The following is a 26,411-nucleotide window of genomic DNA, read 5'->3' as shown; positions in this document are numbered from 1 at the left end:
ACAGACGTATGGCCAGTCTGGAGAGCCTCAGACATTCATGTAAAGGGAAATCGAGGTACTGCTCTTGAAGGCCATGCACACAGGGGAGTTTAGTACATTGGTTTTGAAGCATCTTGATACAATGCATCTCTCAAGCTTGCTGATCGCTGCTTTGAGCATTTATAACGCAGCGCCATGTCTGGCAACGAAGAGCAAATCGCCGACAGACTCGCAACGTCCAAGATCACTTTACACATTTGACGAGCTATGGAATTTGGAGAAGAAATTCTGGGACGAGTTCCTATATCCCGCGAATGTGAAGCAGACTCGGGGAAATGAGTCCACCGTGTTTGCGACTGACGTGAGTGGTGAAAAAGCAATTGTGACGCATTTGCGATAGTGATAAGCTCAACAATGCTCACACTCTTTTGTGACTACAGGTGCAAGGTCGAGTCGACATTACCCGCACTTTTGATGGCGATGAACTCAATCGAGAATACATCTTCGGTCTCTTTTCCGAACCAAGCCGTGTCAGCCTCGTTGGTGTTCCCGTTGCCTACAGCATCACTCAATTTTCTGCAAACGACAACATTGCCAGTGCCACAACTGTTGTCACGTTCAATGCGACAACCTTTGGCATCCTGCTACCGGTGACCATCGATACCTGGATCGAGTTCGACGGCGATGGCAAGATCGCGCAGTATGACGCGACTTTCCGGTGGTTTGAATACCTGCTCGATCAGATTCTCGAGAGTGTCGGCATGAAGATTAACGCGACATCCCCCACTCAAACAGTTGCGTACATGTCTGATCTGCTGGCCAAATCCATCTGCGCGACTCATGAGTCCTCGTGCAAAGGGGCCAATCAGCAATACAACAGTACTGAAGCGTGCTATGATTACTTGACCAAGTCTATTCGGTTTGGCAAGAGCTACGAGCTCGGTCGCAATACTTTGTTGTGTCGTGAGGTTCACGAGCATATGGTCCCTTACCGTCCTGATGTCCACTGCTCACACATCGGACCGTCCGGTGGTAGTTACTGTGTGGATGACACCAGCTATAGTCAGACTGTGTTGGCAAAGTACTTCAATGACTCGTGGATTCCCTATGGGTATGGAAAGGATCAGGATATCTGGCTTGCTTAAGGGGTGCGTCAGTGATCTGAGCAAAGGGGACTATGCGGCCAGCCTCCGCGCTCCTTGCGTCGGCGATCAGTTCCTTCGTCAGCAAGTCTCTGAAGGAGTCTTCAGTACGAACGAATGTATCTGCTTTTTGACTCCTCGAATAAGCTTAATCGGTTGTACTACAAGGTACAAACCAATAATCTTTGCTTCCGGTCCAGACTGCCTTTTAGCGGCTCTCTGGAAAAACTTTAATCTCGGTTCGGTCTCGAACGCACTACATTTGCACCCTAATTGACCGTGTGACATAAACTTAGGTGCATCTTGGACTCCATCTGACTCCTTTCTCGAGAATAAATGTGCACCTCGCTCAATGATTGAGGCACGGCGCTGTCCCTCTGTCGACTTTAAGATCCTATTCGGGATGCGTACTGTTACTCAATCGTTTTACGTACAGACGGACCTACTTGCCCGTCTGTGGATCCTTGGAGGCTCATCTTGAGGCGGCCACCGTCGGAGATATTCTGAACAGGAGGACGCAGCCAGCGGTCAAGAGACTCAACCTGGCACTGCCGACTCGATCTGAGGAAGAGACACTTACAGTCATGTCCTGGCTACCCACTTTGCGTGCAGTCACTAGTAGCTCTGTCAGACATCGAGCTCGTGCGACACGTTGAACCAAAGCGTCGCTCACCACTTACCCATCTCGCGACGGTATCCTTGCCTGTGGGGAAGGCGGCGGCAAGTATCCACCATATCCCAGTCAATCTACTCAATTCGGCGCTCCACAAATCCACGATGGCCAGAAATTTTTGCTCTGATCATCGTGATCCACGGGAAGGGGGGAGAACCGGAGGATCATTCACCATTCGAGTTAGTTCCTGGTCAATGGACGGAGAAGATCTCGTGGTTCAACCGCCATTGATCTGTGATCGACTTTTGCAAAACCTGGACCATATACAAAGTCGCAAAATTTTCGCGAGCGAGTGACTCGGTCTGCTTCAATGACCTGAACCTACAGGCGCGGGGAATACAAGCATCTTGAGGTTCAGCTTCACGATCTCTCGTGGTGTGACTGACTGAGGTCCCTCACATTCTCTGTCGCATCGATGGCTCGAAAGCCATATTTCGGCCTGCAGGGCAATGCCTTGCTGCGAGCAGCCATCATGCTGGTCGTTTGTCCGACGTTCACCTGTTACGGTTACAACATGAGTGTGGCAGGTGGTTTGTTGACGCTGTCGGCTTTCAATCATCAGTTCCCCCGAATGGACACGATTAACACCACCGGTGTGGAGCAAAAAGACAACTCGCAAATCCAAGGTGTGCGCCCAATCTGAGAGAAGACATCTCGACGTCCTATATGATGAGAGGTTGGCACAAGAGAGATCTAACATGAACCACCTTCCTCCCCATAGGAACCGTCATCGCTCTCTATACAGTGGGTGGCATCTTCGGCGCACTCTCCTGCGTCTACCTAGGTGATCTGCTTGGGCGTCGCAAAGTCATTTTCTTCACAAACCTCATCTCCATCATCGGTGCCATTCTCATGGCAACATCTTTTCAATTTTCGCAATTCATTGTCTCTCGGCTCGTGCTCGGACTTGGAACAGGCGGCTACATTGCAACGGTACCGGTCTGGCAGTCGGAAATCTCTCCGGCTGATAAGCGTGGCTCAAACGTTGTGACAGACGGCATTTTTATGGGTGTGGGTGTTACCCTTGCCTTATGGCTTGACTTGGCATTCTATTTTGTGCAGGGGAGCTCGGTCTCATGGCGCTTCCCGCTTGTGTTCCAAGTGATTTTCTCGGGGACTGTAATGGCATTTATCTATTTCCTTCCTGAATCACCCCGGTGGTTGATCATGACCGGTCAAATTGACCCGGCGCGCTCTGTTCTGGCAGCTCTTCTTGAGGCTGAACCTGATTCAGCAACCGTGACCGACAGTATTGAGACCATTGAGGCCTCTCTTTCTCTGTGCGGATCTGGAAAGTGGACAGACATGTTCACCAATGGAAAACAGCGCCTTTTCCACCGCACGTATATCGCGGCCACTGGCCAGATGTTCCAGCAGATCTGCGGTGTCAATCTCATTACATTCTATGCCACCAACATCTTCGAGCAGTACCTCGGCATGGACCCTGTGCGCGCCCGAGTTCTAGCCGCTGCCATGGGTCTCATGCAACCCTGCGGTGGCTTCCTGGCGTTTTTCACCATCGATCGTCTGGGTCGCCGACCACTCATGCTCTGGAGTGCCGGGGCAATGGCAATTTGCATGGCTGGCCTTGCAGGGACAACGTCTCAAAAACACAACACCGGTGCTTTGGTCGTCGCTGTCATCTTTCTGTTCGCCTTCCAGCTGATTTTCACCATCGGCTTTGCTGGAATGACATTCCTGTATGCGGCGGAGATGGCTCCACTTCAGATCCGAGCCGCTGCGAATGCGGTTTCCACCAGCACCGTGTGGGCCTTTACCTTTTTGCTTGCGCAGGTCACGCCCATTGGTTTTGCGACCATCGAGTATCGGTATTATATCATCTTTGCCGTGCTCAATGCGATAATTGTGCCGTCTATCTACTTCTTTTTCCCGGAGACCAAGGGATTTTCCTTGGAAGAAATCGATGCCATCTTCGAGCAGTCAAATAGCATCCTTGATCCACCTCGAATCGCACGTGCCATGCAACTGGCACAGTCCAGGAAGATACTCTCAAAAGAGGATGGCCTGGCGGCAGATCAAAACGCCGTCAAAGAAACTATGAACTGTTGAAGAGTTCGAAAGCGAGGTCAGGGAGGATGAATACCCTATTGCTCTGTTATCCAGTCTCAGTCTTTGCAAAGGAATACCTACTTAATCATGAATAAATGACTACCTGGTCACGGTGATGTTGGAAGCCAGATGAAAATTTCCATTCTATTACGAATCACTCGAGCAACAGTAAATACTACGAATTCCTAAAAAAGACATCTGAACGTATCTTCTAAAAGAGTCTCTTTGCTATATCGTGAACGCCGGTGGTGTTGTCCTCCAACATTCGCCCAAGATGTCGCTGCCATATTTCACATGTCACTGGTTTGCCCCGTCTGTGTTTTCCTCATCCTTTGAATTCCCACACTTCAGTTGACACATTTCCCACTATCTTGGCCGGTGACATTTCGCGCTGACTGATCGCGTCATGTGCGTGAGTATCGCGTCATCAACCGCAGGACAATGACACGTCCTGTAAAAAGAATCCACCCTCGAGCAAATATCCGAGTTTGCACCGTCTCTCCGGTATGGTTCTTTCGGAAGCCGAGGTGTCTGAAAATCCTTCCTCGCAGGGATCTTCTTCCAGGAAGGGTCATTCCGATGATTTTTGTGCAGTAAGTCTTTTGATCAGCTGCTCTGGAGACTTTACCTGCCTCTACTTAGCGGGTGTGTTCTCGCCAATTAATACTTTCTTTTCTCTCCGGAATGCACCACACTGGATCATTGAAATGAACTGCTTCAGCGAGTCGGCAATGAGAAGCATGTTGAGAGCTCTTGATTCGTAGATCGTGTTTGAAAAGTTCACATTTTCAAAGGCGTCCGTTCATTTATCGTCAGCTTAGTCTGGCTCCAACGGAGGCCGAAAGACTCGACCTGGAAGATGTGGTGAGTATTTGAGTCCAAAGAATGAAACCCAATCGGAGAAGAGGGTCATGATTTCAAGTACCTCAACTTGGAATAGTCGTCTCAAAGACCAAATCCGCCATGACGAAGTCGATAGCGCTCATAAATACGATCTCTAGACGCGTCTCGCACATGGCCATTTCGCAGTCTAGCACGATTGTCTCTTTCATACGCGATCACAGACCAACCTTGCGTTGGACTCTTGCGGACAGCCGAATATGACCATCTCACAGTCCGTGACGAGTCTGCGTCTCTGTTATGTTGCCGAGATTCTGAGATTGACTCACTGCGTGATTCGTGAAACAAGCTTTGCGTATTTTTATTTCGGGATGTGTTTGAAAAGATGCCGAACTGCGGCGATACCTCTTCCCAGATTTGGTGGAAACAGCTATTGTTCGTTTAAAGTTCTTCGAAAGGAATCGCCGCCTGAATCAGAACGAACGTCCTGACGACGAGCGAGTAGATACGGTCCAAGGCATCAAGATCATTTTGGATTACATGCCCAGGTATTGGCATTTTCGTGGTTGGCATACCGCCACAGCTGCCACCGAACCTGCTCTCAGAAATCCATGTGGGAGGTTTGCAAATAGACTCTGCCATAAGGTTGAATAAGACACAGCTCCAGCGTGTGCTTGGACCTTCTTTTGAAAAAAGAAGTGTATTGAAGGTGTGAGTTGGAAAAAAGCTCCTCAATCATAAAGTAGTCTTTGAGGTAGGCTGATACGTTACGGGTGCAGAGCAATCCCGGTAAAATGTTGGTTTATAGATGTGTTTAGAAAATCCCAATGTCAGAAAGGAACGCGCTTTCAGACTTCCATGGAGGTTTGACAGAATGATAGAAACGCAGGATCTCTGTCATTGACATAGTCTTCATGGTCTGAGCACTCACTCCTGTCCAGTGAGTGTTCTAGCCGGCCATCTTTTCATGTGGCTGTACGTAGGAGCCAATGAGTACACATCCACTCATCAAATCGATAAAGCTTTGGTACGCAAGCTCTTGCTGCGTACTCCAAACCTCCATCCTGCAATTCACAACGATTGCGTCCTTGTTCTGGCGCCAGATACTGGTCCAGTCCTTCTGCTTGTTGGTGCGGCCTGTTTGTCGATCTGGAAAATGGCTAGAACCATGGGTGCAACCGGCGAAATTGGACATGAGCTCTTGGAATTTTGCGTTTGACACAAGCCTTGTCGGCAGGCTCTGTCCCAGTCGTCCACGCATTAATACTCTGTAAGCAGAGAAGATAACATCCTGTCTCTTGAAGGTAGCCAAGAGAACGTATAAGCCTGTTGTATAAGGATTTGGTATATCAGGGGGTCAATTTAACATGAGAGGAGGATGGTACAAGGAAGCCGTATACAGGTGGTGGATGGCAAGACTACTCACTCTTGATGATTAGGTCGCCAATCATGCAGATTTGAGAAGAACTAGACGGTCAAAGTCATCCTTGCATGCGATTTCTCATCTGGATCGTGTTCAGGTCAGCGAATTGCAACGTGGCGCTCGCGTTCTCGACTTCAGGCTGCCTTGTATGGAATTTCCTTTTCCACACAGGCTTCGTGTGACTGTTGCTGAGGCAAGTCTGGAAGGGCCTCTGGCCACTCCCTCAACAAGATATGTAGATGCAGACAAGGTGTTGCCAGGGAAGAAGCTCATGGTAATTGGAGAGACTCACCTTTGGTGATTGGCGCTCTTCACCCTCTCGTCATGTGCTGCGCTAGCGTCTCACATATGCCCTGTTCTCTTGTAGATTTCAAATGGTGTATAAGAATTGACTGGTATTTTGCTTGTCAGGATTCTAATTGCGGATTTGAAGGCGTCTTTCTAGCCGCGTCGCCGTCTCTCTCAAAGTTGTTGCGGGTGGCTCGTTTGGTGCTTAGCGAAGGCATTTGAGCAGCAACATGGAACCTGCCGGTTAACGAAGACGTGAATACCTGGATACGCTCAGAGATTGCGCATTCGAAACACAAAGAAATTCCGATAGTCTCCGGCTATTCGTTTGTTCCGGAAAGTCTTGAGGCTCCCGCATCGTTGGCACGAGGACGAGAGATCCACGGGCGGACATGAACTGGCTTTTTGATGATGAAATGCGGATGACTGGCGGCTCAAAATTCTTGCTCGTCCGGTTGAGACTTGTGAGAGGACGAGATGGGATCAAGAACATAATCACAGACTGAACTGGAATAGAAACACTCAGAGATCTCAGGTGGTCACTGGACAGTTAGGTAGTTGTCAATCAAGCCCGATTCCATCGAGGGAAGCTGATACTTGGGATTTCGGACAGGTCGAATTTCTCGAAGTCGCTGATCCATTTTGTGTGAGCCAACCAAAGAACAGTAGAAACAGAGGAGAGGACCGGGGAAGAAGGGCAGGAGACAGCTTTCTACGTCAAGGATTATTGAGCTGGACTTGATCATCGACACATCTCTACAAGTATCGTTGTTTCCAGCTATTCAGAATCGTCTTCAGTCTTGATTACTTCACGATATACGAGAATCAATGAGAAAAGGCGTCCAGAGTGTTACTCAATGCGAGCTGGCACGGGGTAGTTCTAGACTGATGCTTATACTTTGGCACCTATCACATACCCTAGCCTTTGATGCCATTGGGACCGCTAGCGAAATACTAGTGTTTGGTTGAAATTCGATGGATTCTGTTATCAAAAACGCGTTTCACCCTTCATGAAGAGCATCACAATCATTCAGCGAAACTGGCACCTTGCCTAACTCCTTCCCTACCCTGCAAAGTCCAGAACAGAATATGTACCCAGCCCTTGATCTGACACAGTTCAAATGTCCGTCTAATTCTCTGTGCAACTGTCAGGGCGTCCCGTAAGTTTGTTCTGGACGAGGAACCTCCGGTCTACCATCTCAAAGTCTGTATCAGCCGAGTTGTTGAACACCTGCAATAAATCTGAATGCGTAGAGTCGCGGGACCCTGTCTGACTCGACCGGAGGCGGTACTTTAGGCAGATGAAGCCTACTGAGCGAGCCAATGTGATAGGATTGTGAGGGACCAGAGGCGCTTGTTGGAATTTTGCCGGAATACCGCTTCATTCGTTCGGATCGAGGGATCAATGATCCTGGGGTGAATGATCTTTAGTGCCTCAAGATCATTACGAATAGCGTGGCCGATAAAGACCGTGCTCTGGTTCGCGAAACTCCAAAGTGCGCTTCGGGCCTCCTTCCAGCCCCAGAGAACTTTCCCTTGGCGACGGGCAGCATTGAGCTTCTTCGAGGTAATACCACTCCACCGGGTGTTCCAACGCGTCACTTTATCCGCCGGCTGAACGAAGGTATGAAGAAGTACCTCTCCGGTGAGAAATTCAATCGCACTGATGGAGGCAACCTCTTGGCGACTACCGTGGCTGACCATTTCGCAGTCCAAAACGATGTCATCTTCTCAGAGAAGATTTTTTTCTTGCCTGTCGTGCAGCTTTCATGGACTGGGGCCTGATACCGCTCCACCGAGTGTTCCAGCGTGTTATCTCGTGGTGCGGCCGGACAAGGGAGTGGGTAATCATCTCGCCCGTCATAAAGTGCGACACATAAGGCAATCTCTTGAAGAAACCACGTATGACCATCTCGCAGTCGAGGGGAATGTTGTGTATAACAATTCGCAAAATGAACGTCGACTTGAAACGGAGCGGAAGAGAGGGAGAGGGATGACTGTATGTGTCCCGCTGGGAGTTTCCGTCTGCGTGTTTGACTAGCTCGGAATTTGTCTGTAGGTTGTTCATTTAACTGATAAGGCAGATTCTGTGATGGCGAGTACATTGAGTGCACTGAGATGTTTGAATGCCAATCGGTAGCAAATGAGGAATATCAAGCACCATTTGTAGCAGCTGAGGGCCATCTATAAAATGTTCACTTCACACAATATCAAGCCTCGGCTCATAACGGTGTGTTGTGACTAGAAGTGGACACCATGGAGTCTAGCAAAGAAAAGAGTGCGTGCATGAGGTATGTGAGAGAGTTGTGATTAGTGAGACCTGAGGAAGGCCAAGGGCTCAGAGATTGATCGCCTGCTTCTCATGGATCTAAGGGAGAGAGCGAATCCACTAGAAGTAGAAGCCTCTGGTAGGGGTGTCAGGGCACAGGAGCTTTCGCCGACACGCACTCCAAGTGAAAGCGTCAGAGAAGGTAGCCGAATGGAAGAACCTTCAATGCGACTGCAGAGATTGAAGTAAGGGTAGCTGGAGTAAGGCGAACTGAACATAAAGCGGCATTTTCGAGACAGCCATAAGCCTTACAGCCATAAGCCTTACAGCCATAAGCCTTCCAAGGGGATGAAATTGAAAAAAGTGACCAATTCTGCTGAGCAGGTGTGATCAGAGCTTCGAGTGGAATCTAGGTCTTCTGGCTCGGAAGCCTGCTTTGTGCAAGCCTCATGAAGAGTAACGAGGGTCTTGGTATTGAATGGTGTGTGCGGGGGTTCCAGATCACAGGACCTTTGGCAGGAGGAAGCCCCGTTGAGAGAAGCTGAATTGCGAAGTAGAGTCATTGGCCAGTGAGATATGGACTGAAGTGAAGCTCAACTGAGAAGGCTGTGAGAGTGGCCCGGTGAAGAAACAGGGATATCGAGGAAACTCAGTAGGCTGAATGATGCCAAGGTATAAGCAAAGAAAGGTCTAGCGAGCTCCAAACACCCGATTTACTGCGACACGATTCCACGTGCAATGGATGTCACGGCTCAGCAACACACGGGTTATCGAGGGTTCTACTAAGTACAAGAGCCGGTGATGACCAAATTTTGTCCTTGAAAGGGTCTGCTATTCTAACAACAATAACAATACATCCACCCATGCACACCCCCAAAGTGAGTTCCATAAAGTGCCACGTCAAAGTCAATGTGAACAGCGTTTGCCTGGTTACAAGGGCTCATGGGATCCCTAAAGCAAGACTCCAGAGTCAAACACCCAGCCTGCGTGATCGTCTACCATGTCTCTGACCCAGTTTGTGTGGTGTTCACGCGAGACTCTTCCATTGAATCCGTATTGGACCAGCTCTGCTCTGTGATTGAGCTCCAAGACTCCGTGGTAGAATCAGTGATCTTCTTCCTGCTGGTCTTCTGGGACCTGCGGGATTTGCGAGTTTTGCCAGATCTCTTCGCAGGGGCCCGCGGCTTCGCAGTCGACCACTCCATCTTGGTGGTTAAACCCCAAGATTCTTCGGCCGTCTCGTACATGCCAGTGAAGGCTTTCTGAGACTCTATCGCTCCTGGCTGAGATTGCGTATTTGACCATCCTGTCTCGATAGCCGAGCCCCAGGATTCTTCAGTCGTCTTACAAGTCCACACAGTCTTGTGAAACTTCATCTCTGGCATCCATGGCTCCGGTTTAGACCACTCTTCCTCAGCAGTAGAGCCCCAAGACTCTTCGGGACCCTCACAGAACGTCTTCATGTTATCCTGAGACTCTGGAGCTGTCACCGAATTAGCCTCAATGAGCCCCACATCCTCACTTTTGACCTGATTAGTCGATAGTAACAAGTATTGATCATGCGAAATGTGAAACACTTGGGCCGTCGCCGAAGCACGAGTCCATTTTGCCCAGCTCTGAAGCTGCTGATTGTGACGAAGGCACCAGAGAAGAACATCGCGAGTGGCCTGGACATCTTCCAGGGCATCGTGGCCATGCTTGCTTGTCTGGATACTTCGGCCGAGGAACGTCCGCGAAAGCGTTTTCAGGGACCATTTGCGCTTGCTTGACAAGTCTGGGAAGATCGCCTCATTTGTCAAGATGGAGGTATCCACAATCTTGGGGTGGATAATCCGTAAGACGTTTAAGTCGTTGCGGATATCATGACCGATAAAGACGGTATCCTGGTCCGAATACTGCCATACCTCGTGACGGGCTTGTTGCCAGCCCCAGAGGATATTTTTCTCCCGTCGGGCAGCTTTCATCGACTGAGGCGTGATGCCACTCCATTGGGTATTCCAACGTGTTATCTTGTCACGCGGCTGGACATGGCAATTTATAAGGACCTCGCCCGTGACGAAGTCAATGGCGCTCAGAAATCCAATCTCTTGACGTTTGCCGCACATCACCATCTCGCAGTCCAGAACAATCGCTTCTCTGACTCGCGAGACTAGGCCGGAGTTGACTTTAGACCCATACCAGGTCTTGCGATACTGTGATTGAGGTGTGAGTCTGAAATCGTTTTCGGCATGAGGTACGGCGGTATTCATGGTGTTCTGAGAGTCTGCGGGTGTCTTTTTGGCAGGTCCGGCATCTTTCTGGGTCTTTATACCCCAGACGATAAGACGGTTGGTCGAATGACAAGCGTCACGGAGAGACTGAAGAAGGCTGTCATACTCGTCGGCGGCCAGTGGGGCACAAACGATATCGTCGTGCGGAGGCGAAAAATGACCTGGGAAAACAAATCAGTATGTTCCTCACTGCCAACTTGACATTAAAACATGAGACTCACTAGGCTCCGCAGAGGAGTCGTTCGAATCCTGAATGGGTGCCTCCTCTTGGAAAACACTGGGCTTATACAAGTTACTAGCTTGAGACAACTCGGTAGTCTGATAGAATGAATGGTGGTAAGTAGATGTTTTGCTAGCCCATAGGTAGTTCTGAAGACTTACCATCTTAGAGACGGACACGTTATCGACGAGGCTTCGAAAGAAGGTTATTGTACGGATGCAGAAGCGTGAGGGGTGTGTAACTTGAGTAGGAGTACTCAAGGTGATGCAAGTCTGACTGGACAAGCCCAAGCAATAGAGGTGAAGGTGAGACCGGCGTGAGATGAGTGAAGGCGAGATAAGTAAAGGCGAGATGAGTGAAGGCGAGATGAGTGAAGGCGAGATGAGAATATTCAGGAGATGAGAATATTCAGGTGAGGTCGAGCAGGTGAACGAGACGTAAAAGTAGCTAGGTGAGGCTTAATTTGTGTTGTGATGTTGAAGGAATAGGGAAGGTTAGGAGAGAATAAGGAGAGAAAGAAAAAAGAGATGCCGGTGTTAGAAAAGGGCAGTATTTATGGGTATTATGTGGTTGGCGAGGAGAGAGGGGTCTATTCCTTGAGCTGGGATAGACAAGCTGAAGGGAGCGTGATTGAACACGCCTTAGCAAGAGATTCAACTATGAGAGCGGCGTGAAGTGAGTGCACGCAAAGAGCACACAAACCTAATTACAGTGATATCATGTAAAATTGCGGGAATTTAAATAGACTGGTGGCAATCTCAGGGGGCCTATAACTAAAAGAAGATCAAGAATGAAATGAGCTATGGTCATCAACATGGTTCCACGAGTATTCAGCGTGTATCTAACTTCAAGCATCGCGAAGAGGAAATCGGACCCAGAATGATAGAATCTTACTCACTACGTGGAAAAGATCATGAATGCTTTCACGATATCAAAGAGCAGAAAATCTGCCAACACGATGCGAATAGTGGAATTGATGATACATTGGTCACTAAATAGGTGGATTGTCTCTCGCATCGCCACTCGCAACATTCCATTCCTGCTCTATGAATCCCAGAGCAGGAAATACTACCAGCCGTCACTCCCAATTCTAGTCCAGCTATCAGTGCATCCGCTGGTTTCGTTGGAATTGCCCCAGTCTGCTAATTCTAAATTCTTGTCAGTCGAGCCGGTGCTGCTTGACCACGAACCCTCAGGCAATGCTTTCGAATCCACAAAGTCATCGGGACCTTGTCTCATAGATATCCCATGACTCCTTGTAAGTCAGTGGGGCGCAGATGATGTCAGACGTCTCAACCGAATGAGCATCTATGAAATATCTAGTCAGAGTAGAGTCACCTCACAGCTGCTGACAATGGAATCTAACTAGGCTTATCTGCTGACTCTTTCGAGGCCAAGGCAGTCGTCTGTTCTGGATCAACGGTCTTCTCGGGGGCATTGCTCGCCTTGTTCGAGGTTTTGGTGGTCAAGACTTGAGTGGTCTTCGAAATGTAGACTGATTAGTGACGTTTCGTGAGAGCTAAGACGAAAGTAAAGACTGACGGGTTGGTAAGCCTGCATCTTGTAGGTTTATGTGACTTTGATGCGTGAGTTACTGAAGGCGAAGTAAAGGGATAGTGTGTGAGGGCAGAGCGTGTGAGGTAAGACTGTGTGAATTAAGAGCAAGCTGAAAGATTAAGAGCTTGAAGGAACGGTGGGGTGACGACGAAGGGAAGAAAGATCGTGGGGTGAACAGAAAGAGCAATATTTATTCTCGTGCGTGTGAGAGACTAGTCACGAGCACACTGTGCGCCTCAATAATTCTAGCAAACAATCTTTGTGGGTTTTCCGGAGCTATCTAGACTTGGGATGGAGGGCACGAGAGACACACATGGCAGCAAAAGGCCTAGATCATGAGCCCTGGCCAGAAGACTAGGGCAATGTTGCAGAATGTGAGCAGGCCCAGCATGCGCCGCACAATTGTTTGGCACTCACGAGCCGTGTGAGTCTACGAGATATTAGCACGGGCTATTCATGACAGTATCAGGAAGACTTTTTGCTGGCTCTGGCCATGCACCCGTTGTCGTGGATCTGATATCATTTTGATTATCTGGGGGAAATGGCAACAATTGACGAACCCTTCTCCTGTGATAGTATTCTGATAGACATCCATGGTTGTACTTTCTGACTGAAGAAGCTTAACCACAAGTTCTGGCAAATCAGATCAAGGCGAGCGACATCAGAAAATGCCGTGGGTCTTTGACTTGATACACTAAGTTGGTCATTCCTTGCTTGTGTAGCAGCTAAAATCAACTTGCTTGTCCAGGTTAGGCGAAACGGGGGCGCTTCGGGCCCCATGGCCATCAGTATCATCTTCCTAGATGAGTAGGATATTTCCAGCATCACAAGGATTCAATGCATTAAGAGCAGTAGCTGAGTCGGGTAACCGCTTGGTAGATCACTATCAAAGTCTCATGTTCAGGGCGAACACAGCTACTGCCTGTGGATGCCGGATGTGGCTTGGGGTCGATACGCTATGCTTGGGATGTTTTTCTTAATTGATCATCTTGAGTCCCCCAGTCGATTGGCCGAAATGAGTCCAATATATCCCAGCACTCACATATATCCAGTGCTGGTAGTGATATGAGAGTGACGTGGGAAAACGCCTGAACGTTGCTCGTGTAGCGCTCCGACAACATCCAGACACTACTGTATCATTGTGTGCACGGTGACCCATCTAGTAAGCAGGTTCGAAGCTAGTAAGGTAGTACTACTGTTTCGTATTTGTTGTAGGTCTAGTCCTCGGGGGTATTATCATTGCTTTGGTAGGCTGCACACAGTGGAATAGTACCGATGTATGGAATGGTCTTTTGGATGGTCGATCTCTGGCATCTGGCGAAAATCATCATTGATGGTATAAGTAAGAACCACAGGCAAGTCTGGGAGACTAGTATACAACGCTGAAACTGGCTCTATGACAGTGTTCAAAGGGCAAAACATGATCATAAACAACGCTACTCAACCTCTTCCATGGACTTGGCAAGATGTTCGGTACGGACGATATAATCGTCTTCTCCCTCGCCGTCTTCCAGCGGGCCATCAGTCGCATCTTCGTCGTCCCCTTCTACCGAGGCATCTGAATCACCATTTACTACTGAGCTCTTGCCTTTCTTGCTAGCGGCAGCAGCTTTGCCCTTGCCCTTACTGCTGCTGATTGAATGACCGCTAGGGCTGCGAACCATGCCACCGGGCCATTGTTTCAGACCCTTGATACGGCCGTGGATACTGCCCACCATGGAGCCGTCGCCATTGCTGGTCGGGGACCCCAACGGGGAAGGTGAGCCAGCTGTGTCGCGGTTGAACGCCTCCATGGCCTCCGCTATCGTCTGCAAGCCGTTGCTGGCCTTATCTTGCTTTTTGTCGACGGATTCGAAGGTTTGACGGATTCTTTCAAAGTGCTCTAATTCCTTGGCGCTACAGAAAGTTAGCTTCAAAGTGCGTGCTAGACTCATCTTACGGGATTATCTTTCCAACTTACCTCACACTGGGGACGAGCTCTCCCTGTGCAGAAAGGAAGTCCTCTTCCGTTACCGTGACTGAAACATCCTCGGGTGTGGCCAAATGATCAAAGAAGTACGCTGTAGAGACAGGCCCACCGGGGAGCTGTTGGATCTTCTCATCAACGGCGGTCGATTTCCTCGTGATAGCCTTAAGCATGGCATCAGAGCAGAGAGCATACAGATCAGCTCCAGTGTATGTCAGAGGAAGACGTTCTGCCACACGATCCAGAGAGACATCGGGATTAAGCGCAAACTTCCGAGTCAGGGCCTCCAGAATAGTCGCCTGCTTCCGATGTGTATCTGAAACGCCCAGGTACAGCATCTTGTCGAAACGCCCGGGGCGTAGCAGTGCTGAATCTAGCAGATCGGGACGATTGGTGGCTCCAATAACGAACACACCTCCGCTGTTTTCCTCACCGCCGTTCATACCATCCAGCTCGGCAAGCAACTGACTGACTATGCGGTCCATGACACCACCGCTATCTCCCTGGTTGCCACGCTTGGGCGCCACAGAGTCCAGTTCGTCAAAGAAGACGACGCATGGTCTGGCGTCACGCGCCCGTTGGAAGACTCTGCGAACATTTGCCTCGGACTCACCAATGTACATGTTGAGTAATTCCGGTCCCTTGACTGAGAAGAAGTTTAGAGAGAACTCGGTAGCAATGGCCTTGGCTAAGAGGGTTTTGCCGGTTCCTGGAGGCCCGTAGAACAAGATGCCACTGCGCTTCTTCATGCCCTTGGCGAAAAGCTCGGGACGTTCAAGGGGAAGCTGAATAGTTTCAATGAGCGCATCCTTGACATTCGTCAGTCCACCAACGTCATCCCAGCTGACGTTGGGGATCTTGGGTGCGCCGATGGAATCGGCGAAGTTCTTGCGAGCCGCCTCAACAGCAGAGTCAAAGTCTGCTTTTGTGACTCCTCGAGCACTATCACCACCAGCGATAAGGACGTCTCGCACACAGACCTCTTGGCCGAAAAGCTGCTTCGTTGCAGCTTCGGCAAGTGCCTCAAGGCGAGCGGTACGGGCAGTTGCAGCCCGCTCAACGACATCCACAAGATCTCCGGCTACCAAGGCAGCAGTCTTGAGCGCCACAGTTCCTAGATCGACATCGGCGGCAAGCTTGATACCGCGTTCCGTGACCACATTTCGCAAAATTCCCTCGCGCTCCTTCTCCTCAGGAGCTCCCATCTCAAACTCGTGAGTGAACAGACTGCGAATACCTTCAGGAATCTGCTCAACATCTGTCGTTGTCGCGATTATGACTCGAGCCTCGCTGAGAATATCGTTCATGGCGGTCACAATACGATCAGCTGTCAGCACTTCAATGTGTTTAATCAGCAGCGCTGTGCAATTCGCGCCGCAGTGGAACGCGCGTTCGGCGCGGGCTTTAAGATACGCCTCGGTCTTCACGTCGCCACCATTTGCGCCACCCTCGGTGAGAATATCATAGGCGTCAATAGGGAATGTGTGGAGGCCAATATCTGCGCAGGCGCGTGTCGCTACAGTTGCCTTGCCAATATGTCGCTGCTGGGATTTCAACAGAATCACAACGGGCTTCATGCCTAGTTGAATGGCCCGCGGGCTCGTGGCAGCGGCCATCAAGTCTCGGATACGGGGCTGCAAAGGTCCCGTAAATCCTTGCGGAAGATCCGTGACGATGCCGTGAGTGGCCATTACTTCCCCAGGGATCTTGGGAACTGTCTTGACGCCAAGCCAGTACTCCCAGCCATTACCCATATTGCCAGGGACCCGACTTACATCACTGCCGGCCTGTACCATCCGAGTACTGCCAGGGTCGATGACCGCAACTCCTCCCCACGTATCCTCACCCATCTCATCCACATCTTCTGTGCTGATGGGAGCAACATGGCCGACGCGGAACCACGCGACGCCAACTTTGCGTGGCTCCGAACTTCCAGCTTTGCGTTCGGGACTCAGCTTACCCGTGATGTCGTCTTCGCCGCCGGCACTTTCGCTCCCCGCCGTACCGGAGAAGATGGCTCGGCCCAACCCTTCGTCGACACTGATGCCAACAAGATCGCCGCTCTTCAAGATCCGTCGCCTTGACTCGAAGTACTGTTTCAACCCGGCAAAAAGTGCCGGTTGTAGTACTCGATCCATCGACAGAGGCGTGGAAATTTTGAGTAGCGTTACTTCCTTTGCTAAAGGTGGATTCTTGATAGAGCTATTCTTCATGTGGTGCAAGAGACCAGGTTTTGAGACGTTTGTGGCAGTCGCAAAGGTAAGTTGGGAAATACGTAGGTATTTAGGGTTTTCGATATTGCTTAGAAGCATCGGAGGGACAAAGACTGACGGTGTCAGGCGCGTCGGGGCCAATTGTGAAATGCTTGAGCGACGGTCGCCTGCGTGGTTGATAGCGTAGCGTGGCTTGGCTGATGGAAGCCCCGGCAGGCCAAAGACCTTGACAGGTCGCCAATCCGGGGCTTCTTCACTCATGTGATTATTGAGACTGCCAAACTTGAGCGACGCGAACATGTTGTTTTGCGGCTCCTCGGCAGCCTCGATTCTGACCCAATCACCGGAAAAGCAACCAATCTTGGCAAGTGTGCTAATATCGACAAAAATGAAAGAGTCTACGTCCTCGTCATCACGTGGCCGCGGGTGGAGGGCTTCATTTGGCACCTGTTGCAAGAGACCCTCGACTTTGAAGATCTTCCCGCCGCCACGGCCAGGACGCATCGTAGCGGACGTGAAATTTGATGCTACCGAGCCCGGAGTATGTAGACCATCCATCCGGCGGCCACCAGGTCGAGGTGTTGCCGAAGTCATCGAGGACATGACGCCTGACGGAGGCTGAGGTAGCTCTGGTGCGGAAAGCGAAATCATGTCTTCCAAGGAATCATCCGAGTCGTCACTGGTCGAAGTGACTGAGCCTTCAGTCTCCGACTCTTCGGCTGCAGAAATTGTTTCTGTCTCGACGCCACTTTCTCCGGCTCTGTCTTCGGCTGCGGAGTAGAATTGCTCGTTGGACGTATCGTCGGCCTCGTCTTCGGCCACTTGTCGCAGAAGCGCAGATCGAGCAGGCAGAGCATGTGACTGTGTCCGGCTTCTCTGCTGCGAGCGGGCTTGAATAAGCACTACTTTTGTAGCTGGGCCCAAGAGACCTTGCGATACCGGCTCGCAGAAAGACACACGTGCTGGTGGCGCAGGCGCATATGTTATTGGGTGTGGAGGCAGAGGTAGAGGAAGCACATCGCCCATATGGACGAGTCTTTGCGCAGCCAAAGCCTCGCGTACAGCCGCAGTCAGTCGTTGCTCGGATTCGATAGTCGTCGTTTTCCCCGATCTTCTCGTGTCAAGGGTTTTGGCGTTCTTCAACCACACTCCATTGGTCCCGCCTCCATTGGATGGGAAACCACCACCAAACCGACTCTGTACATCGTCATGATTGCGAAGCAGATGTCTCTCTACAGTCACATAAACGGTTTCAAGATGTAGCGGGGCCACGTCGAGCAGCCGGATCTCCACCGACCGATGAGTCTGGAGAGCATTGCGGGACCCGTCGAGCTTTGCAAGAGTCTGAAGCAAGGGCTGGAGAGTGTCTGCCGAGTCGGGAAATAGGACAGTTGATGGGGAGATTGGCGCTTGCGTGCGTTCAGGGCTGTGAATCCGCACAGGCAGAATTGTCCAAGCCGCATCCTCCACCGAGGGGAGGATCGGGGAATGCGGGGAAACGGCAATGTAATGGATCCCGTCATGCGTCGCAACATCTAGAAGCACCAGAAAATTAGAATTTTGCCAGTGACGACAATGACGACAAGTACAGATCTGGGAGTGGTTCCGTCAGACCGTACGAGCTTGGTTCCTAACCGACCTTGAAGCGATTGTTGCGGGAAGAGCTCTTTGGCCAAGTCCTCCGATAAGAGGCCGACATTACCACGCAGCTGCGCGTCAAGCGCCAGTCGTGCATTCACCGGGTTCCTGTTTCGAATGCGCCTTTTGGCGACCCGTTTGCGCCGCTGGCGAGGCTCCTGGGAGCTCTGCCCGTGTAACTGGTCGAAGTCCATCGCTGCAGTGGCCCTAATCGCTTCCGGGATGATAATGGCGGAGACGCTTTCAATGGGGAGTTCCAATGTGATTGTATCACGGAGGAATTGTGTCAGTTTCTAGTCAGGCCATTCACACCCCGTTCGACAGCGTCGAGAACTTTTGGTTATCTTGCTTCACCGCGGGCAAGAAGAGACAAGTTCACCGGCCCCAAAATCCGGGGGAAAGCAACACGCGGGCAATGTGGCACCGCCCGCTATTCTGCCACTGGCTATCCCGAAGCCGAGGTTCACGATGCGCGGTGAATAGCCCCGGGGACAGCTCCACCTGCCTCGAAAACCGGAGGAGCTTCGGCTTTCGGCTTCTATTGATCTATCCTGGAGCATAGTTTCCTAGCTCTGATTCAAAATTCACTCACCATCGCTGTACGAAATCTATGAAACATGAACATGGGGAGAGATGCCCCCACTGGATTGTTCCATCAACTGTCACATTCAGGCACACGCCTTCCGCGGGAACATGGGCTTTGAGTGGTTCTTGGTCTCTGACAGGCGAAGGATAATAACAAGGAGAATGCCTCGAGCGATGGAAAGCCTCACACCAGATCTTTCAGAGTCATCCGTGGTAATAGTGAAAGACCTTCCAGTCATATGTAGCCGCTCCTCAACACCAACGTGGTCCAACCGATGTATCCTTCCATTTGTAAATTTTCCCATTTTTCCGTGATGTACCTAGAGGAGCTATGTTATAGTACCCCCTCAATTGACTCATAGACTACCGGCGCCCTCATCGTTTCCATAGCCCAGATAGCCTATCTGTGATCACATTCGATGAGAAACGAAATGACAGTCGACCTGAGGAGGACGTTGACAACAGTTGTGATCCTAGGCCCCGAGACAAGAGAGCTCACGTGATGTAACGTCACGAGGCTGGCGCCTGCTGGCGCCTAGAGTCTTGCCTATTCCGGCAAGTACCATAGCCTCATCGCCGCTCCCTTGACTCACAAAATGAAGGCTTCCGGGGGTAATGATTTTACGCCTCATGATGAAGATAAATAGCAAGAGAACTCCGTAGCTGGCTTGGTGATCAGAAGGTTCTCCAATACCACATTTTGATGAACTTTTTGTGGACGATACACCAGGACATGAAGTCACTGGGCTGTCCTCTTCGCGGTCTGCATACATCCAAGTTGCTTCGAGATATCAATTGCGATGTGAATCTATGCGGCCGCGTATCGCGTGATGTTTCCGAAACGACTGCAGGTCCATAGCGGCATGGCCTGACAGAGCGACACTATCATCCTGTTGCGAGCTGCCTTATCATCAGTGCTTGCTGATCTCGATGGTTCAATCGCAGACAGTCTTCTATGCATGCGCAGACTGAGGTGCTCTCATCCAAGTACCTAGGTGCTACCTACTACTGGTCTCGTTTGGCCACCACAGGCCGAGTACGTGATATTGTACCACCCTGTCCACCTAGAATTTGTACAATCTGGATGGTCCTTTTCTCGGCAGTGACTGTCTGCTGTTCGACAATGTCAGCCTGAGGGAAATGCGACCGGTATCACAGTCTCCAAGACACGCTGATGTGCAAGCCTCGAAGACGTTGCCCGCTCAATTCCACGGAGTCGCGGCACGTAATAGTGTTGACTCTTCCCTGCCTATATTGAAGAGCAAGTGATTGGTAAGACGATCAGTGTGGTCGGCTTGGAGCTTTCTTCTGAGGTAGCAAGGTTACGATGGCCCTGGCCTTTGCCTTCCAGGCACCGAAATATCTGACGTGTTGTCGCAGCCATCGGTTTTTGAAAGACAGATGGCACCGGGGAGCCCGCCCTGGCAGAGACAGGATCATGCCTTTTGGCACATGGCTTCAATGCGGAGATGTACCACCATCGGTCTCACTCTTACCCGGCGCAGGCTGTGGGCGGCGGGTGCAATAGAACTCAGGTAAGGTACGGTACTCAAGGATTCTCGTCTTGAGTCTTTTGTACCCTTTGTACCGGGAGACTTGAACCCAGCGGCAGAATGAGGCTCCGAGGCTCACAAGGCCACGTCGACCTCGAGTCCGGCTGGCCACCGAAAGACCTCTCAGGCTCTCTGCCCACCGCAGAGATTCTCTATGATCGGAGCCATTGAGGATCCGCGATTTCCGTTGTGGTTCCAATCTTTGACCGAACAGAAGTGGAGTCTGCTCAATTGCTCAATTGCTCATGGAATTCGGTAACAATACAGTACCGCTGGAACTGCAAAGACCGGAAAGATCCCGTACCCGTTCTTGCATCCCGCCGCCATCAACGGTCACATTCATAGGGCTGGATTGGCCAACGACTCTTTCCTCGAGGATGGTACATTATTGTACAATCACACAATGTACACTTGTACACTTGTACATTGTTCGTCCATTCACCACGTGACCACTGTGACTGGTATAGCATTCATCCGTCGGCAACGGCACCACCGTGGCAATCTTTTCCTGCCCAGTGAAACCAAACACTAACCACGGTAATAGCAGTGTAATCCTGAGCTGTTCTGTAGTCCGTACCGTGGCCTCCTCCCGAGTCCTACTCCTGGCAGGTTGGCACGGCCGCTGGTCTTTCATTCAGCCGTCCTCTCCACGCGGCTCCGACCAGGTATGGCAGGTAGACTGTAACCATACCATACCAGGATTCTTTTCTCCAATCATCATGGATGAAAACTGCTCAGCCATCGCGCCCCATACCCCATCGGTCTTAGTCTTGGCACCCTCCAGGCAGACATCCAACACGCATCTCCATCCTCGTCTCCCTACCCTCCGTCATCTTTCTGGTCTTTTACCTCCTTTTCTCTATCGACAGCTCCTTCACAGCGTCAAGCGCTCCATTCCTTTCGCATCTTCCGTTGTCTCCAGTTCTCGTAAGATCTGTGATTTCTGTCCATCAACCACTGCCGGTTGCGCGCTCACAGCTCTGCATCAACCGGACTATCGATAAGACAATTGGGGCCCATCGTGATCGCCACGACCCGTCGCCATCTCATCGTGCAGTCGGCACTCTGAGCCGCCTCGAAGCCATCTGTCGTCGAGCTATTGTGCGCCATCTTTGACCTGCTATCACCAACGATTAGTCGGTTGGCTCATGGTAACTTGAGCGACGGATTTCGGCAAACTCACCTTGCACTCGTGGTGTATCACTTTCGAAATATTCCCTTCGAATCTCAGGATCAAGTAGGACGACCGAGTATCCTTGATCACCGTCTCACCAGGATTGAGAACCAAAACGCCATCTCGTCGGCTTTTGTGTAGAAACTTGTTTGGGAGTAGACGTGCGGGCTCCGAAGGGACTCGACTCAATCTAGGACTCTGACTTCAGACCCTGTTGCGCGAGATATTTCTTAACAACTAGTTGGTAAGTCTCTTTGATATCAGTGGAATGCGCTAGATGCCGTGGGCGAGTGGACACACTCAAGTTGAAATGTGAATGAATGATACTAACGCCGCATGTAGTGCCAACCTTAAAAAATTCATCATGGTATCTCCGCAATTCGAGTCAGCTCGGCTGCATCCGCGACGTCGGCCTGTGGTCAACACATCCCTCGATTCGACAGTTGCTGATGCAGACTCGGCTCTTTCCAAAATGCAGCTGAAGAAGGGCGAGACATTCAACGCACCAACTAGCCCCCCTTCTGCTGAGAGCGATCCTGTCATGAGTATTCGATCGCTTCCTCATCGATCGCCAACTTCTCTCGACGCTCTGGCTGCTGATGAAGAGAGTATGGCATCCATTTTCGAGCGTCTAAACCTCGATGATAAGTGTGATCTCCAGAGCAGGTCCACAGGTGTCCAAAAGGAATCCAAAATGTCTGCATCGGGGAACCGGGTTGAGGCACAGCAGCAAGACGACGGCCACGATTCCGACAGCGGACTTGGGTCATCAGTGAGTAGCTGCGACTCAGTGCCTGAGGCCAGCGAGAAAGGTACGTACGACGGGGCAAACACGCCGAACACCGGACCAAAACATCGCGATCATCCCAATGAGGAAATTTCCTCAATAGGAAACACACCTCGCTTCGTTAGCCTACAAATCAGAAGTTTGCTAACCCTCAATTTGTTTGCTATTTTTTTAGAGATGAAGGACGTCTCCGCGACGGAGGACTCATCTGCCTATAATTCTCTCCCGTCTTCGCAAGGCTTCAGCCCTAAACGTGAATTGCCCCTTTCAGCGTGCAAACAAATTGAACGCTATCTTTTGCTGCCACTACTGAAGGAGTCCAAACTTCAACCTTTTCATCCTCTCCTCAAAACTGTTCCAACTCGCATCGCCAACAAGCAAATTGCCTGTCTTCGCGATCTTGAGAAAATCCTCTTGTGGCTCGCACCCGTAAGTACTCAGGTTGTTTCTCACTTCCTCTCAGTTCAGAGTGGCATCCCATCCTTCGTCACCACACTCTAGTCTCGCTTCTTCTCTCATTTCTCATCACTCTGCTCTCTCCCTGCCCTGTGTTACGCACGTCTTTACGGAGATTGATCCTTTTTACCGCGCTTAGAACTTCTCACCTTCACGACACGCCTACTTGACATTCTGCGAGTACACAATCCAGTGTCTCCACACCGCGGTCTCTCACCTGAACGCCAACGATCAGCGTCTTCCAGCTGATCGTCCATACACGAACGGCTACTTCCTCGACCTAGTTACGCAGGTCCGCCGTCTCGCCGCCATGGTTCAGGCGACTTCCGGAAAAGGCAAGGGACGTGTGTCCGAGAACGAGGAGATGAATGGTGTTTCGTAAGTCTTAACTCGAATAGCCTGAACCTCACCTACCTATCATCCTGACATGACATTGCCATCAAAGTGTTCCCTCTGCCACCCTTAATGGTGGCCTAACCGTCAATGGCCGTGTCGCCGAGCTGGTGATCCTGAAGGATGGCGAAGTCATCTCGATGGCCACCGGCAAGCCCTACCAAGGGCCTTCGGCGATCAAGCGTGCCCACGGCCCTAGCGAGGCCGACGAGGAGGCGCTTGACGAGGGTGTCATGCGGTCGATGGCCCGTCGCAAGAAGAACGCACCGCCCATGGACATCAACCAGAAGTGCGATCACTGCGACAAGGTCTTCAAGCGGCCATGCGACCTGACCAAGCATGAGAAGACCCACTCGCGCCCCTGGAAGTGCTCCGAGGTGACCTGCAAGTACCACCAGGTCGGCTGGCCCACCGAGAAGGAGCGGGATCGCCACGTCAACGACAAGCACGCGGCCTGTCCCGTCCTCTACCACTGCCAGTACGTGGACTGCACCTACACCTCCAAGCGGGAGAGCAACTGCAAGCAGCACATGGAGAAGTCGCACGGATGGACCTACCAACGATCCAAGAACAACTCCAAGAAGGGCAAGAACGGCCAGTCTGTCAAGGACGAATCTGAGCAGCATTCCCCTGCCGGTGCCGATGAGATGTCTCCCACTTCTGGCCTGACCGACTTCAACACTCCCATCGTTGGTCCCACTCCGTCACCCTTTGAGCCATCTCTCACCTTCTCCGACCGTGGTTCGTCTTACATCAACTTTGCGGATCCACCTGCGCCAGCTCAGGGCAATGGCTACTCCAGCTTGTTCGACCAGGGTGTTGTCCAGCAGCCTGAGGGTGCCATGTCTTACCAGTCGCCCCCGGAGATCGCCCCTTTCTTCCAGACTTCTCCCGGTTATGAGACCTCTCCTGACGCCACCCGAGCTACGAGCCTCGACTTCACCGCAGACGATGTTGTGAACTTTAGCAACTTGAACAATTTGCAGGCTCAATTTGCCGGTGGCCGGCCTGACGAACTTGTCTCTGACCTGGCGATGCACCAGTCAATCGTTGCATCCATGTCTTCCGTGCCATCTCTCTCTGGCTCCGCGTCTGCGTCTATGAGCGACTCTCCTCCTGCCGCTGCTGCTCTTGGAACCGATCCATGGCAAGACCTGGATTGGCAGCCTAATTACTCTGTCCAGGCCAACGGCAACAATGGGTACAATGGTAACGACGGCTACAACACCACCGCTGACCTCAGCGACGGTAAGCCCATTATGATGGCCGGTCTCTCACCCACTGCTCAAGGTCACCTTATGTTGCTCTCCCCCGACAATGGCTTCGCCGCTTCAAACATTAGCGCGTCCTTCCCTTACGGTGGTCAGAATATGCAACAGAACATCCAGCAGAATATTCAGCAGCCCATGCAGCAACCCCTGCAGCAACCTATGCAGCAGAATATTCAGGACTTTGAAGGTCAGCATGTGCAAGACTTCACCCTTTTCGACCAGCCGAGACCCGTCATCCCCATCGACTTCCCTGGTCCCTCCTACGACTGGCTCGGCACAGGATGGATGATTGAGAAGTCCTAGTCAAGTACCTAGGACTCAGCCTTCTGCTCCTGGAAGGGTTCACGACCTCATGACCATTGTTTTCTTTTGTGTTTCTCGTTGGCGTGGGGTTTGTAGCAATTTGCTTTGGAGTATGGGTGGTTTGCCTCTTTGTATCTCTTCTGACCATTGAGATCGGAATCGAGATTTTAATTTAAACTTTTTATTCAGTCATGCTCCCTCCATCAGTAGTCAGAACTCAACATTCTCGTGCGACAATCGTTCATTAGTAATCGGCGATGCTACCTCGGACGTTGTTGTCATGGACCTTTGCGATGACATTAAGCTTTATGATGACATGCTAATCCCGTCACGACGTTTGGGCCCTCACGACGTACATACAAACCTAACTCGTTTTCGGTTAAGCCATCTTCCGCTTGCAAGCGCAGTGAACGTTCTTACTGTTCAGCCACGCCCGACGACGTGCCGTGGTACAGTTCGTCCCACTGGGAATAAAGTATTCAAGTGCAGGGCGCCAGAGACAATATTGGCCATGGTACATAAACACACACAACTTTGTGACTTGATTGTCTGGTCAAGGCACCATGACCAAGGCACTCGTATTCGCATCGGGCAACTGCGTGGTGTGGCTTGCCCGGCTGCTCGGTGGGGGGGATCTGAGATCGAATCTGATCGACGCGCAAGCCGCATGGATCGGAAAATGCCACACATGTCATTTGGATCACGGCCTTGTGGGACGAAGGGGAAATAGAGAGAACGGACGGAGATTGACAGATGAGCATATTCGCCATATCTTGGATTGGGTATTCTGATCAGATTCCACTTCATTGTACGGCTGTCTCCTCAGTGCCTAATGTCCACTGTTTATTGTACATGTGTGGCTGCTGCATTAAGCGTTCGCATGCATCAAGGACACGGGCGGCTTCAAACAGGAGTAGTCCCATGTGTGCTGTAGCCATTGACCCGTTACTCGATGCGCTGCTCGTGAAATACTACTTCTTCTTCGCCAAAATGGTGAAGTTAATTACGGAGACCAGTTTGTCAAATGTAGATGGCCTCCGTTCAGATTGGTATTGAATGCGATCATGCAGTATTTTTTTAGCAGCGCTCAAGTCTTCACTGCTGATAACATTCAGGCCCTATTACCAGAGACTTGTTAAGACTGTCACTGTGAAAGGTTGTGATGTGAAGCACATGAGATAGAATGGCGGGCACATCAGCATGGGAACAATAGATAGTACTGTGTGCGACACACAAGGTCTCATGCGCAGGCTTCCCTCCTCAAAGACGTTTGCCGGTCCGGACTCTGGAGTATGGTGGAGGAGTAAACAGCAGTGACGCCATAGAGCCTTCGTCTTGTCC

The 26,411-nt window shown here is 51.0% G+C and overlaps 6 protein-coding genes across 6 annotated transcripts; 3 read left to right on the top strand and 3 right to left on the bottom strand.

Annotated features, from left to right (window-relative positions):
- Window positions 1-121: 121 nt before the first annotated feature.
- On the top strand, window positions 122-1,124 carry N7539_007875 (uncharacterized protein; the record flags this gene model as incomplete). Its single annotated transcript, XM_056937476.1, has 2 exons — window positions 122-340; window positions 420-1,124. 2 exons carry the CDS (start codon window positions 122-124, stop codon window positions 1,122-1,124), a joined length of 924 nt encoding a protein of 307 aa, XP_056787341.1.
- Window positions 1,125-2,209: 1,085 nt separating this feature from the next.
- On the top strand, window positions 2,210-3,864 carry N7539_007874 (uncharacterized protein; the record flags this gene model as incomplete). The annotated part of the gene is made up of 2 exons (XM_056937475.1): window positions 2,210-2,420; window positions 2,516-3,864. The coding sequence occupies 2 exons, from the start codon at window positions 2,210-2,212 to the stop codon at window positions 3,862-3,864; spliced, it is 1,560 nt and encodes a 519-aa protein (XP_056787340.1).
- Window positions 3,865-7,723: 3,859 nt separating this feature from the next.
- On the bottom strand, window positions 7,724-8,119 carry N7539_007873 (uncharacterized protein; the record flags this gene model as incomplete). Its single annotated transcript, XM_056937474.1, has 1 exon — window positions 7,724-8,119. One exon carries the CDS (start codon window positions 8,117-8,119, stop codon window positions 7,724-7,726), a length of 396 nt encoding a protein of 131 aa, XP_056787339.1.
- Window positions 8,120-9,679: 1,560 nt separating this feature from the next.
- On the bottom strand, window positions 9,680-11,338 carry N7539_007872 (3'-5' exonuclease; the record flags this gene model as incomplete). The annotated part of the gene is made up of 3 exons (XM_056937473.1): window positions 9,680-11,115; window positions 11,176-11,272; window positions 11,336-11,338. The coding sequence occupies 3 exons, from the start codon at window positions 11,336-11,338 to the stop codon at window positions 9,680-9,682; spliced, it is 1,536 nt and encodes a 511-aa protein (XP_056787338.1).
- A 2,829-nt stretch (window positions 11,339-14,167) lies between these two features.
- On the bottom strand, window positions 14,168-18,742 carry pex6 (AAA family ATPase peroxin 6; the record flags this gene model as incomplete). The annotated part of the gene is made up of 3 exons (XM_056937472.1): window positions 14,168-14,627; window positions 14,692-18,445; window positions 18,550-18,742. 3 exons carry the CDS (start codon window positions 18,740-18,742, stop codon window positions 14,168-14,170), a joined length of 4,407 nt encoding a protein of 1,468 aa, XP_056787337.1.
- Window positions 18,743-22,224: 3,482 nt separating this feature from the next.
- Window positions 22,225-25,070, top strand: ace1 (putative C2H2 transcription factor (Ace1); the record flags this gene model as incomplete). Its single annotated transcript, XM_056937471.1, has 4 exons — window positions 22,225-22,672; window positions 22,823-23,076; window positions 23,243-23,481; window positions 23,549-25,070. 4 exons carry the CDS (start codon window positions 22,225-22,227, stop codon window positions 25,068-25,070), a joined length of 2,463 nt encoding a protein of 820 aa, XP_056787336.1.
- Window positions 25,071-26,411: the final 1,341 nt, after the last annotated feature.

The sequence above is a fragment of the Penicillium diatomitis genome (assembly GCF_028827545.1).
Source record: "Penicillium diatomitis strain IBT 30728 chromosome Unknown utg000011l_segment0_segment0, whole genome shotgun sequence".
Taxonomy (NCBI): domain Eukaryota; kingdom Fungi; phylum Ascomycota; class Eurotiomycetes; order Eurotiales; family Aspergillaceae; genus Penicillium; species Penicillium diatomitis.
Note: the sequence above shows the minus strand (reverse complement) of the source record. Positions and strands in the feature narration are given on the sequence as shown.